This window comes from Tamandua tetradactyla, chromosome 3 (genome assembly GCF_023851605.1).
Source record: "Tamandua tetradactyla isolate mTamTet1 chromosome 3, mTamTet1.pri, whole genome shotgun sequence".
NCBI lineage: Eukaryota > Metazoa > Chordata > Mammalia > Pilosa > Myrmecophagidae > Tamandua > Tamandua tetradactyla.
Window position 1 is genome coordinate 30,170,196 of NC_135329.1, and position 14,095 is coordinate 30,184,290.

General features: G+C 35.1%; 2 protein-coding genes across 6 annotated transcripts in view; one reads left to right on the plus strand and one right to left on the minus strand.

The window, feature by feature from the left end:
* EXTL3 (exostosin like glycosyltransferase 3) overlaps window positions 1-8,167 on the plus strand; it is a 279,381-nt gene extending 271,214 nt beyond the window's left edge. Inside the window, exon 7 of the mRNA XM_077152906.1 lies at window positions 7,545-8,167. Within this exon, the coding sequence (XP_077009021.1) occupies window positions 7,545-7,688 (144 nt within the window). The 3' untranslated portion in view covers window positions 7,689-8,167. The remainder of the gene's footprint in view (window positions 1-7,544) is intronic.
* The window catches only part of INTS9 (integrator complex subunit 9), a 162,834-nt gene continuing 151,213 nt past the window's right edge, over window positions 2,475-14,095 (minus strand). For all 5 annotated transcript variants that reach the window (XM_077152908.1, XM_077152907.1, XM_077152909.1 and 2 more), the window contains one exon: window positions 2,475-13,756. In XM_077152908.1, the coding sequence (XP_077009023.1) occupies window positions 13,580-13,756 (177 nt within the window). In that variant the 3' untranslated portion in view covers window positions 2,475-13,579. The remainder of the gene's footprint in view (window positions 13,757-14,095) is intronic.

The following is a 14,095-nucleotide window of genomic DNA, read 5'->3' on the forward strand; positions in this document are numbered from 1 at the left end:
AAAATAGAAGATGTACAGTGGTTTTTTTTTGATGAATGAATGATTTTACAAAAATACTAAAGAGGGCCACACAGAAATAGCTGCTAGCAAGCTGAATAGTAATTGATACTGTACTACTCTTGATATACAGCTATTGTGGTATTACTAGATATTTAAAGGAATCCCGGCACATAATGGCTAGGAAGTCTTATACCCACCATGCTTTGTATTTATATTTTTGTTGATAAAGAGGAATAAGAGAGTGCCAAGGAGAATTAAAGTCAGAATGGATTCTAGGAGAGATCATTAAAATAGGGTGGGAAACTCTGTTCTAGGGCCAGGTTTGGTTTGCTATTTAATTTCATCTGTTTCTTAACCTGTTTTAATTTTTTTACCTTTCTCCATTTGTCTTCACATTTATAAAAGGGTATACATTCTGGCCATATGGTAGAGTTGCCATGTTAGAATTTAAACTATTTACATTCTGTTTATCTCATTTTCCCAAACATTTTCTTGTGAAAATTGTCAAACATACAGTAAAGTTGAAAGAATTTCTGTAGTATAAACAGTATACCACCTATCACTTAGATTCTGCCATTAACATTTTAACTATATTTTCTTTATAGCTCTCCATCTATCCATCCTATGTTGGGTGTACTTCAAAGTAAATTACATTTGCTAAACTTCCTTCTAAATACATAAGCATGCATATCATTGACTAAAGGTCAATGTTTTTTCTGTATTTTTAATGTAAAATTTACATACTGAATTTACATACTGGAATGCACAGATCTTAAGTGTATATTCTTGAGTTGTGACATGCATACACTTGTATAATCCAAATCTCTGTCAAGGTATACAACATTACCAGTAACCTAGAAAGTTCCCTCACACTCTTTCCTACTTCTCCCCACTTCTACCCTTCAGAGGTAACTTTTGATTTTTTTCTACCATGGATTAGTTTTCTTTGTTCTAGAATTTCATATAAATGGTATACAATTTTTACTCTTTTGTGTAAAGTTTCTAGAAACTCAGCACTGTCTTTGAAATTCATAGTGTTGTTGCATGTATTAACTAATTGTTCCTTTTTATTGCTTAGTATTCCCTTGTATAACAATATGTTCCCATCCTGTTGACAGACACCTGGGGTTTTTCAAGTTTTGGGTTATTATGAATAAAGCTGCTATAGAATTCATTTTCAAGACTTCATGGGCATACGTTTTTATTTCTCTTTTATTTCCACCTAAGAGTGGAATTGTTAGGTGATATGATGTGGTAGTATATCTATATATGCTTAGTTTTATAAGAAAATCCCAGACCTTTCTCCAAAGTGATTGTACTATTTTGTACTCCCACCAATAATATATGAGTGTTCTGTTGTTCCACATTCTCACCAGCACGTGGTGGGGTCAGTCTTTTTCATTTTAGCCACTTTGGTGGATGTGTAATGGTATCTTGTGGTTTTAATTTGCATTACCGTAATGACTAATGATGTTATGTACTTTCCCATGTGCTTATGCAATTTATATATACACTCAGTTCTCATTATTTGTGGTAGTTATGTTCTATAAAGTTGCTGTAAACACTGAATTAATGAATATTGAATCACTATTCCTAGGGGGAAATACAGGATTAGGTTCCTGTAAGCCACTGGTCACCACATTTTTATCAACTTATCAGTATATAATTTTTTTAATGACACACATATATATATAGTTGACCCATTAATAATTAACTCACAGCCAACAGTACTATAATTCATGTTTGACTGAAGCCTATACACATATTTTCTCACATCACAGCCTTCTTGGGCTAAGGGATATGGCACTTCAGCACTATGCTTGGGGGTCATTTTAAACAGGGAAATCACCAACACAAAGCAAAAAATGTGAAAAAGTGGCCCTTAATATACCACAAAGACACTTGTTTATAGTAATGAGAGCTGAAACAAGGCATAGTGCCATCTTGTTCAACCTCAGTTAGACGTGTGTTTGGTGACTCACATTTTTCTCAACTGCATATGTCCATGAGTGACCACGAACACATTTATAGATTTTGGGGTTACGAATAAATTTTAGCAAGTAGGCATATTCACAAATGTGGAGTCTGTGAGTAATGAGGATTGACTATATTTTCTTTGTGGTGTCTGTACAAATCTCTTGCCCACTTAAAAAAATTTGGTTTCTTTTTTTATTGTTGAGTTATAGGCATTCTTAATTCTGGATACTAGTCCTTTATCAGATACATATTTTGTGAATATTTTTCCCCAAGTTTGTGGCTCACCTATCCATTTTCTTTAAGGAACCTTCTGATGAGTACAAGTTTTTAATTTTGATGAAGTCTATAACTTTCCCTTGGATTATTACTTTCTGTAGCCAACAAAAACTGTGCCTATCCCAAGTCATGAAGATATTCTATATTTTCCACTGAAAGATTTTTGGTGTTTGTTTTACATTTAGATCTATGACCCATCTCGAGTTAATATTTGTGTATGGGTGTGATAGTGGTCAGGTTCTTTTTTTTTTTTTTAATGTGGATATCTAGTATTTTAGCACTGTTTATTAAGACTCCTTTCCCTATTTACTTTGAAGCTTTTATTGACAATCTAATGACTGTGTGTGAGTCTGTATCTGAGCTCTTAGTTGATTTGTCAATCCTTATGTCAGTACCATACTGTTATGATTAAATCTAGTTTTATAGTCTTGAAATAAAGTAGTGTAAGTCCACTAACTTTGTTCATCATTTTCAAGATTGTTTTGGAAATTACAGTTGCTGTATATTTCTGTATAAACTTTAGAATCAGTTTGTCAGTTATTTTTAAAACACCTGGTGGTATTTTTATTGCAGTTGCATTGAATCTGTAGCTCAAAGGGGAAAGTCAACACATTCACAATAATGAGTCTTCTAACCCATGAGCTTGACATATCTTTACATTTATTTAGGTCTTTAATTTCTATTGGTAAGGTTTTGAGATTATTAGTGTAGAAATCTTATACATCTTTTGATAAGATTATTCCAAAATATTTTGTTTTGATGTTACTGTGAACGGAATTGCTTTTGTAAAAATTTCATCTTCCAGTTATTTATTGGTAATATATAAAATACAGTTGATATTTGTAATTAACCTTGTATTTTACAATCTTGCTAATTTCACTAATTCTGATAGTTTTGTATATTTCTTAGGATTTTCTATAAATAGTCATGCCATTTGCAAATAGAAAGTTTTCTTTCTTTCCTAGCTTTTTGTCTTTTTCCTTTTTTCTTGCCTTATTTCAGTGATAGGACTTCTGGTACAATGTTGAAAAGAAATATGGAGAAGCATCCTCGCCTTATTCTTACTCTTTGAGGAAAAGGTTTAATATTTCATGTAGCTGTAGGTTTTTGTAGATGCCCTTTATCAGATTATGGAAGTTCCCTTCTGTTCCTAGTCAGAGTTTTTAGAAAATCAGATGTTGATTTTTGTCAAATGCTTTTTATGCATCTATTGAAATGATCATATGGTTTTCTTCCTCCATTCTATTATATTGAATTATTGATTGGTTTTTCAAATATTAATTATCAGTGCATTTTTGGAATAAACCCTACTTTGTTTTGATATATTATCCTTTCTGTGTATTGCTGGTTTCAGTTTGCCAATATTTTTTTAGGTGTTTTTGCATCTGTTTCACAAGGGATATTTATTATTTTTAATATACTGTCTTTGATCTGAGGGTTATGCTGGTCCCATTAAAGGAGCTGAAAAGTACTGCCTCCTCCTCTATTTCTTGGTGAGTGTTTGGTAAGATTAATGTTATTTTTTCCTCAAATATTTCATAGAATTCCCCAGAAATTTAAGTTCTTAAGTGAATATTGGATTATTCAGGTTATCTCTTTCTTCTTGAATGAGCTTTGGCAGTTTTTGCCTTTAAAGTATATTATCCATGGTCTTTAAAGGAAATGCTTTTTTGTTTATGCTTTCTTGGCATAAAGTTGTTTGCAGCATTTTCTTTTTATGCTTTTAATATCTGTATGCTCTATAGTAATTGTGTTTTCATTTTTTTTTTACTTTTTAAATTGTGAAACACAACAACATATATACAAAACAATACATTTCCAAGTACCTTTTAACAAGCAGTTATAGAACAGATTTTAAAGTTTGGCATGGGTTACAGTTCCATGATTTTTCATTTTTTTTTTTCCTAACTGCTTCAACGTTTTCATTCTTGATATGGGTAATCTGTGTTCTTTCTTTCTTTTTTTTTTTTTAGATCAGTTTGTTAAGTATGTATCAGTTTTGTTGATCTTTTCAAAGAATCAGGTTTTTTCTTTGCTGATTTCTTCCATTTATTTTCTGTCTTGTTCATTTCTGCTGTTATTTTTATTGTTTCTTTCCTTTTACTTTCTTTGGGTTGGCTTTGCTCTTTTTATGGTTTCTTAAGGTGAAAATTGAATTTAGATCTTTCTTCTTTTCTAATATAAGCATCTTAAAAGCTATAAATTCTCTTTTTAGCAATACTTTAGCAGGATCCACAAATCTTGAGTTATGTTTTTATCACTCAGATAAAAATATTTTGTAATTTGTTTTGTGAGTCCTCTTTTGATCCATGAGTTATTTTTAAAGTATGTTGGTTAATTTTCAATATTAGTAGTTTTCTTAAATATCTTAATGTTATGAGCTCTAATTTAATTCCATTGTGATGAAGGAACATTTTCTATATGATTTCAGTCCTTTTGAACATATTGATACTTGAGACTTGCTTTATCACCTGGCATACATATAACTTTCATATAAAATACAACTTTCATATAAAATATACCATGTGCTTTGAAAAAAATGAGTATTCTGCAGTTATAGGATATATTGTACTCTGAAAGTGAAAATTAGGTCAAGGTAACTGATAGTATTTTTAGATCATCTGTTAATTTACTGAGATTTTTGGCTAGTTTTAATAATCACTAAGAGAAGAGTGATAAAATCTGATTGTCTTTATGGAGTTATATCTCCCTTTCATTCCCTCAATTTTTGTTTCATTTATTTTGAAGCTCTTATTAGATACATACACAGTCATCATTGCAATGTCTTCTTCATGAATTCACCCTTTTATCATTATGAAATGTTCCTTATCACTAGTGATATGTTTTATCTGATATTAATACAGCTATTTCAGTTTTCATATATATATATATGCATTTCACATGGTATATCTTTTTGCATCCATTTATTTTCAACCAGTTTGTCTTTATATTTAATGTGTATCTCTTGTAGGTAGGCAGCATGTAGTTATTTCTTGTTTTTCTTTATTTTTATTTTATCCATTCTGACAGTCTCTGCCTTCTCATTATATTTAGCTGGGTTGCTTGTAGTCTGTCCTGTGCATGCACATTTCAGGGAGCTGCCAGGGATCTGGGCAGTTTATATAATTTGGGGCTTTGGCTCTCCGCCGCTCTCTTCTGGGATATTTCTCTCAATTTATAGTTCTCTAGTTATTCAAGATGGAGAGACTGCAGATTTTATCTGAAGACAATACACTTTTGGCTGCACCATAGAGTGCTGACTTTGGTCTGCCCTCAGGCTGAAAGTCATGAAGATGGAAACTCATCTACCATTCCTCTTTCAAGTGTTGACTCTTTAGAATTTGGCTGCTTTTCATTTTTCCTTACACTCTCCACTGCCATCAGGCATTTAGAAAAATTTTGTTTTTTTTTTATTTTTGTGCAAGATTCATAGTTCTGTCTGTAAGTGGAAGCTTACATAGCCATACTGCTATTTAACCTTTATTTGAATTAAGTATCACTAAAATATTTTAATATAATCTACATATGAGCAGAACTATTTTGGTAAATGGCCAGATGGTAAATATTTTAAGCTTTGTGGTTCACATATATGATTTCTGTCTCATGTATATATTTTTTACCCTTCTTAGTCCATGGGCCAGATTTGGCTAATCCTTGATCAAGCATCAGTAAGCCCTTCACTGAATCAAGTAGTCATTTTAGAACTGGGCTGAATGGCAGCTATTTCATTTGCACAGGGTCTGTTACACTTCTATATAGGTTCTCATGTTTAGAAAACTGAAGTTAAAATGTTAACCTCCAAGGAAATGTTGATAAGGCCTGTTATTCTCATATATCTTCTAACATTTTCTCTCCCCACTCCCCATTGTGTTTACTATGTGCTACACCTCATGCGGGGACATAGATCCTGTCCTTAGAGTGCTCATGGTTCTGGAGGAAAATTGCTTTCTTATACTTGTGAGAAGTTTGGGAGAAACATTTATTTTTTATTTTTTTGTCATTCTCATGAGCTAAAAATTATCAGAGACAGCAAAAGGCACAGAATATAGCAAGGACTTAATAAATGCCTATTGCTGTTTAAAAAGACTTTGTAAAATCAAAGTTCATTATTGTTAAAGTATGTGAATATTGCTGTTAGTTACTAAAGATTTTATATTAGATAATCTTAAAAAAGTTACCGAACTTTGTTTCAGTTGACAATGTATTTAATAACCCAGATTATTGTATCTTATACAAATTAAAGTTATTTTTACTTGTGATTGATTTCATAGTTGTATGTCAGGAAGACTTATAAATGGTTTAGAAAGTATCACTGTAGTTTATCCTAGAGAAGGATAAAGGGTAAATCCTGCTAACATATTGTTATCTAAGGGGCATGATCTCCATTTTTTTCAGTTGCCTCATACTAAAAGAGAAACAAGAAACATTTTACATGCCTAGTATGATGTGGGTAAAATAATTTTGTCTGATGACTCAAGAAATGCTTAAGTTTAACATACCTAAAGTAATATTTTAATGAGTTATTTAAAACCTTAAAGGCTACCAAGGAGCAGAGGAGACTTTGATATTTCATATTTAGAGAATAAACTCATCATTGATGCTAGTTCTAGTCTCTAACAAGTTTAGATGTTTTGGCCTTAGCTCTGTGCTGCCTGTTTCCAGCATGTAGTTGAAACTTCCTCAGAATAGGAGTTGGTTATTTCTTCCCTAACAAAGAGTAATGTTATTTATTCATAATTCCACTGCAGTGAATTTGAAAACATCAGGTGTTATCTACCTTCCCTCAGTGTGGCATGAAACAATGAGACAGCCTTCAAGTTTCCTCACTCCTGTAGGGGAAAAAATGGACTCAGGGCCAGAGAAAAATAGTCTTCCCCCTTCCTATTCCATTCATCAGTTTGCTTGGCTCCTATTAATATATCATCATAGAGGTTTTTGCTATTTTATTGCAGTTTGGAAAAACTGAATTTATGGGACAAGTGTAAGGGTCAAAAGTGTTAAGCTCCCGAGGGATCAAGGATAAACAAAGTAGTTGATACCTTTACAAGAAAAGAAAATCACTAATAGCCAGCTCCTGATCCCAGATACTCACACACAACACTTAGGGTAAGACAGAAGCAACTTATGGGCTGTCTGTCAGCATCCTGCTCAATGTGCCAAACTATCAGTCAGAGACACCTATTACCACCTCCAGGGGTGGAGTTTCACTGCATGGAGGGTAGCAAGAGGACAGCAGTGCCTGCCACTAGCAACAGTGGTCCTAGGGTCTCAACCCACTCCATGGTTTTCAGATTTTGGGGTCGCCAGCAAAGCACGACTTATGCAGACACTGGAAGGATCAGTGTTCACTCACATGGAGAAGAGACGGCAAGTTCAGCTTCAGTAGTGGGCGTCAGTCTTCCTGGCCAGTAGGACTCCATCCACAGCAGAGGTAAGGAGATGTCATAGACAAGGACACCACTCTCTCCTCACCAGGAACAGATATAGAAGTGGGGGTGGGCCAGGTGCCATAAAACTTAGACATGCAGCCTGGGTATGTTTATGTTTTTGGGGCAAAAAAAGGGAAGGAATGTGTGGGTAGATCACTGTCTGTTGTGGGATGTCAAGGCTATCCAAAAAAGGAGTGAGTCCACATTCTTATCCTGTTGGAGGAACTAGCTAAAACATCTAGTCCTCAGCACAGCGTTTATTTGTGGGTCACAGGGAAAGATGGCAGACTGTACTTGGCTTCCCCACTATCTTGGGAAAGTTACTTAAATTCTGTACATCAGTTTTCTTATTCAACCCCTCACTGCATCCTGGTGGAGAGAGAACCCTGAACCAGTAGTACCCAGCCAAGCCACACCAGATTCTTAAACAACAGAAAATGTGAGCTAAAAAATGTTTGATTTTTCTAAGCCATGACGTTTTAGGGTAATTGTTAAACAACAATAGATCCTAATATATTGCTTGATAGAAAGATTTAAAGAAATAACAGGAAAAAAGGTTTCTCATTAATTTTTTTTAATAAAATATTTTTTGCTTTAGTCTCACACAAAAGTTAAAGTTTTAAAATTTAATCACCAACTATTTTCAACACCCTGCATTATTATTATTATTTTTTTTTGAAAAAGATGCCTGACATTTATTGCATTGAACATGGAAAAGTTATAGGGGTCATCAAGTATTTTTATTCTTTCTTATGACTTTTATAACTTTCAATTTTAGTTAGGCCATTTGGTTAGATATGTAACACCCTGCATTATTGACATTCCTTTGCTCTTCCACATGCACAACATTTTTAAATTTGTACATTTAGTCACTATCATTATACACTCTAGGCATTCCTAGATTATACTATTTCAGTCTTTACTGTATATCTTCTGATTTATATTTCATTTCTGCCCCCAGGCCTCCTCCCTCTATCATTCTCACATTCAGTTTCATTCAGTGTTCTAACATTATTGTATTACAGTTACGTAGTATTGTGCTATCCATTTCTGAATTTTTACAGTCAATCCTGTTGCACAATCTGTATCCCTTAAGTTCCAATTAGCCAATATCTACCCTATTTCTATCTCCTGTTTGTCTCTGTTCTTAACTGAAATTCTCCAAGTTCATTCATTAATGGTAGTTCACATCTGTGAGACCATACACTATTTGTCCTTTTGTTTCTGGCTAATCTCACTCAGCATAATGTCCTTAAGGTCTACCCATGTTGTTACATACTTCATAACTTTATTCTGTCTTACAGCTACATAATATTCCATTGTATGTATATACCATAGTTTGTTTACCTGTGTCCATCAACTCATCTGTGGATGGACATTTGGGCTGTTTCCATCTCTTGGCAATTGTAAATGCTGCTATAAACATTGGTGTGCAAATGTCCATTTGTGTCTTTGCTCTCATGTCCTCTGAGTAGATACCTAGCAGTAGTATTGCTGGGTCATAGGGCAATTCTATACTTAGCTTCCTGAGAAACACCAAACTGCCTTCCACAGTGGTTGTACTATTTGACATTCCCACCAACAGTGGATAAGTGTGCCTCTTTCTCCACATCCTCTCCAGCACTTGTCATTTTCTGTTTTATTAATAATGGCCATTCTGGCGGGTGTGAGATGATATGTCATTGTGGTTTTGATTCGCATTTCCCTAATAGCCAGAGAAGCTGAGCATCTTTTCATGTGCCTTTTGGCCATTTGTATATTTCCTCTTCTGAGAAGTGTCTGTTCAAGTCTTTTGCCCATTTTGTAAATGGGTTGTCTGCCTTTTTGTTGTTGAGTTGAATAATCTCTTTATATATTCTAGATACTAGACCTTTATCTGATATATTGTTTCCAAATATTGTCTCCCATTGTGCAGGCTGTCTTTTTACTTTCTTGACGAAGTTCTTTGATGCACAAAAGTGTTTGGTTTTGAGGAGTTCCCATTTATTTCTTTCTTCAATGCTTGTGCTTTGGGTGTAAGGTCTAGGAAACTGCCTCCTATTATAAGATGTATCAGTTATTTCCCTACACTTTCTTCTAACAGCTTTATGGTCTTTCATTAATTTAGGTCTTCTGTGATTTCTTTTAGCAATTTCTTATAGTTTTCTCTGTATAGGTCTTTTGTCTCTTTAAATTTATTCCTAAATATTTTATTATTTTCGTTGCAATTGTAAATGGACTTTTTTTCATGATTCCCCCCTCAGATTGTTCATTACTAGTGTATAGAAACACTACAGATTTTTGAGTGTTGATCTTGTAACCTGCCACTTTGCTGTACTCATTTATTAGCTCTACTAGTTTTGCTGTGGATTTTGGGGGATTTTTGACATATATCATCTGCAAACAGTGAGAGTTTTACTTCTTCCTTTCCAACTTTGATGCCTTGTATTTCTTTTTCTTGTCTAATTGCTCTGGCTAGAACTTCCAACACAGTGTTGAATAACAGTGGTGATAGTGGACATCCTTATCTTGTTCCTGATCTTATGGGAAAGTTTTCAGTTTTTCCCCATTGAGGATGATGTTAGCTGTGGGTTTTTCATATATTCCCTTTATTATGTTGAGGAAGTTCCCTTCTATTCCTATCCTTTGAAGGGTTTTCAACAGTTTCCTCATTAATCTTACTGGTTTTTCAATTACTGTTTAATCACCATTTTTGTTGAGCTCTAGTAGAAATTCTTCAAGATGTCACATTCTTCATCAGGATGCTGTCAGTAGTCAGTGGGCTGCATTTTTGGTAATGGAGCCATCCATCAGTGGTATATTATAGCAGTTGAAGGGCAGGCCTACCACTTCTTCTGGTTCTTCCACTAACCAGCTGTATTAGTTAGGGTTCTCTAGAGAACCAGAATCAACAGGGAACACTCGCAAATATAAAATTTATAAAAGTGTCTCACGTGACCGCAGGAACACAGAGTCCAAAATCTGCGGAGTAGGCTGTGAAGCCGACAATGCTGATGGAGGGTCTGGATGAACTCCACAGGAGAGGCTTACCAGCTGAAACAGGAAGAGTCTGTCTCTTCTGAATCCTCCTTATAAGGCTTTCAGTGGTTAGATTAAGCAATACTCATTGCAGAAGGCACGCCCCTTTAGCTGATTACAAATGGAATCAGCTGTGGATGCAGCTGACATGATAATGATTTAATTCTATGAAATGTCCTCATTGCAACAGACAAGCCAGCACTTGCCCAACCACCACTTGGCCAGGTTGACACATGAACCTGACCATGACACCAGCCTGGTTTGATAACCAAATATCTGAACTCCAAGTAGTGATTCATAACTGCTTTCTCTTAAAACTTGGAAAGGGCAGATCTACAATTTCTCTCTGCTCGTATGTTCTTTGCTTTTGTCCTGCTTTTATCACTAGAAGTGGGAGATGATGACTTGATTCTAGCTTCATAATTTCAAAATTATTCCCTGCTTACCAGGTTTTACTAACTATATTAGCCTACCGTTTGCCCCATTAGTAACCATCTCTGAAGGGACCAATGCCTTGGGTGGTTTGATCAAGCCATATTCTAGTTTGATAGCTGCCAGAATGCAATACACCAGAAACAAAATGGCTTTTAAAAAGGGGAGTTTAATAAGTTGCTAGTTTACAGTTCTAAGGCTGAGAAAATGTCCCAATGGGACAAGTCTATAGAAATGTCCAATCTAAGGCATCCAGGGACAGATACCTTGGTTCAAGAAGGTCGATCGAACATCAGAGTTTCTCATCTGGAAAAGCACATGGTGAACATGGTCAGGGTTCCTCTCTCATCTGGAAGGGCACATGGCAAACATGGCGTCATCTGCTAGCTTCTTCTGGCTTCCTGTTTCATGAAGCTCCCTGGGAGGCATTTTCCTTCTTCATCTCCAAAGGATGCTGGCTGGTGGACTCTGTTTCTTGTGGCTATATCGTTCTACTCTGTTCTCTCTGATCTCTCCTCCAAAATGTTTCCTCTTTTATAGCACTCCAGTAAACCAATCAAGGCCCACTCAAATGGGTGGAGACACATCTCCCCTAATCCAGTTTAACAACCACTCTTGATTGGGTTACATCTCCAGGGAAATGATCTAATTACAGATTCAAACATACAGTATTGAATAGGGATTATTCTGCCTTTATGAAATGGGATTTTGATTAAAACATGGCTTTTCTAGGGTCCACACATCTTTCAAACCAGCACAAGCCCTTTAAAATAAATCAAACTTTGACAAATCCAAGTAATTTCTAGACATATCATTCGAAGAACGATATGACATTTTGATTTCTTTTTAAGTTCTGTCTTTACATTGTTTTTGCATTTTTCAATGTGTTTAAAATATTTTTTAAAATTTAACTTGATTCTCAGGTTTTATTTGGAGGCATCCAGTGTCTGATGCATATTTACAATTCTCCTAAAAACCTAAATTTTCATAGCCATGGCATCAATTTCTTGTAATGTTAATATAAGAACTACAGTAGTTGTTATAGTTCACTCTATAGACACACCCTAGGCCCCTTTATTGGAATGACTTGCTTAACCATTCTTGTGTCTAAACCTGTGGGTTTGGAAATGGCAAAAATGACATTTCCTTTTTTCTCCTTTAATATTTCTGTTGATATGTTCATTGCAAGAGAGAGATTTGACGGTCAACTCTCATTTGAGCGATTCGCTGTTTAGTAGTTTTACATAGACTTGGACCATTAAATAACACCTCGTGATGCTTGATTGTTAGCAGAGTTGGAGGGCTGACCTCGGACTGAATGTAACCAGTCTAAAAAGACTGTAAGAACAATAGTCTGAGTTAAGCCCACTATCACAGTTCATTAAGTTAAGACTTGTGCTTTTTTCTCCCCCACATTTTAATTCTTGCAAATTGGCATGCATGTTACAACTGATGCTGTCTTAGATTAGATGTAATCTGATGAATATCTGCTTTAACAATTCAGATGCAGCCTTATTTCACATGCAGTAATCTTTTGTCAAGTTACTTTTCTGTAAAATCTGTGGTTACTAATGGGTCTATGGGTATCTGTGGGACAGGCAAAACTCAACTAGCAGAGCCTGAGCTACTCGTCATGGACCTTTCCCCGTTTAAGATTGTAGCTGGTATTACTTTTCATACAGACATAGCTCAGATAAAGTTAAGCTCCTTTTCATAAAATTAAAGAAGAAATATACCTGACTTTCTGCAAATAGTGCTGGATCATATGATTTAATATATACACCAAACTAAAATTTTCTGCTGTGCTTTTTTCTAAGTATATATTGTACTGTTTATTTTCATAATTTCTTCAGACCTGAATTCATATAAAAATTGTAGGATCAACAGAGCAGATACCTCTATATTAAAATAAATTTTATTAACAAAATGGGCTCACAATATAAAATACGGATGGATGGGTTAATTTTACTATTTTGGGGGACCATCTTTCTTTTTAGGTGCAGCACTGTAGGCAGGTAAGTAAAACAAAATCAAACGCTTGTTCCTTTGCCCCAGGCCTGTGAAACCATGAAAACCAAACATATATACAACATAAGACAATGAGTCAGTCATCTTTTTACCTTCCCTTCCACTGTTCAACTCTTGGAAAGCTGCTTCTGGCACTCTTAATGCTACTCTTCTGCTTTTTGCCCTACCACCCTGGCTTCTCAAACAGACCCAGACAGGGAGAAAATGAATCTAAAGTTAAAGAGAAAGTTTTGTCAGAAAATTCTGGCCATGTTTCCCAATTATTTCCCTCAAGAAAAACTACTTCATTATTTCAACCAGAGAATATTACAAGATGTATCCAACAGCTTTTTATCCCCTTCTTCAGCTGACTTGCACTGGGTAGCCATAATGAAGGGTGTAGGATTTCAGGGAAGTAGAAATGGCTTAGATGCTCCATTTTAGAACTTTTGTAAGAATTTGAGGACAAGGTCTCGCAGTCGTACCCTGAGCATCTCATCATTGTCACAAATAATATGGGTTGAATCTTCCTCAATCTGGATGAGTGTCTCAGCTTCCTGGAGCAGGACAATATGGCCCTTGGCTGTGTCTTCCACCTTAATATCATTGAAGCCATGCTGTTCCATAGAAAAAAGAAAAAGGAGGATGAGTACTCTGAAAACCAAGGTGCTGACTGAGAAGGCAGGATAATATTTCAACAACTGAGGGCTTGCTCCAAAAATAACACTTCTTAGGTGTGACTAAACTGAATGCATTTTTGAAACTATTCAATGCAGTTCTTCAGACTTTGTAACAAGGTCTACTATAGCAACAGAATTCAACCACGGTTTAAAATATTTTAACAGAGGCCCTCAAACATACAGAATCTCATAAAAATGACAGGATTTACACAATCTGCTTAAGGTTTGGTGAGTGAGTTGAGGAGGACATCCAAGCACCTGTGTTCAGGAGTCTGG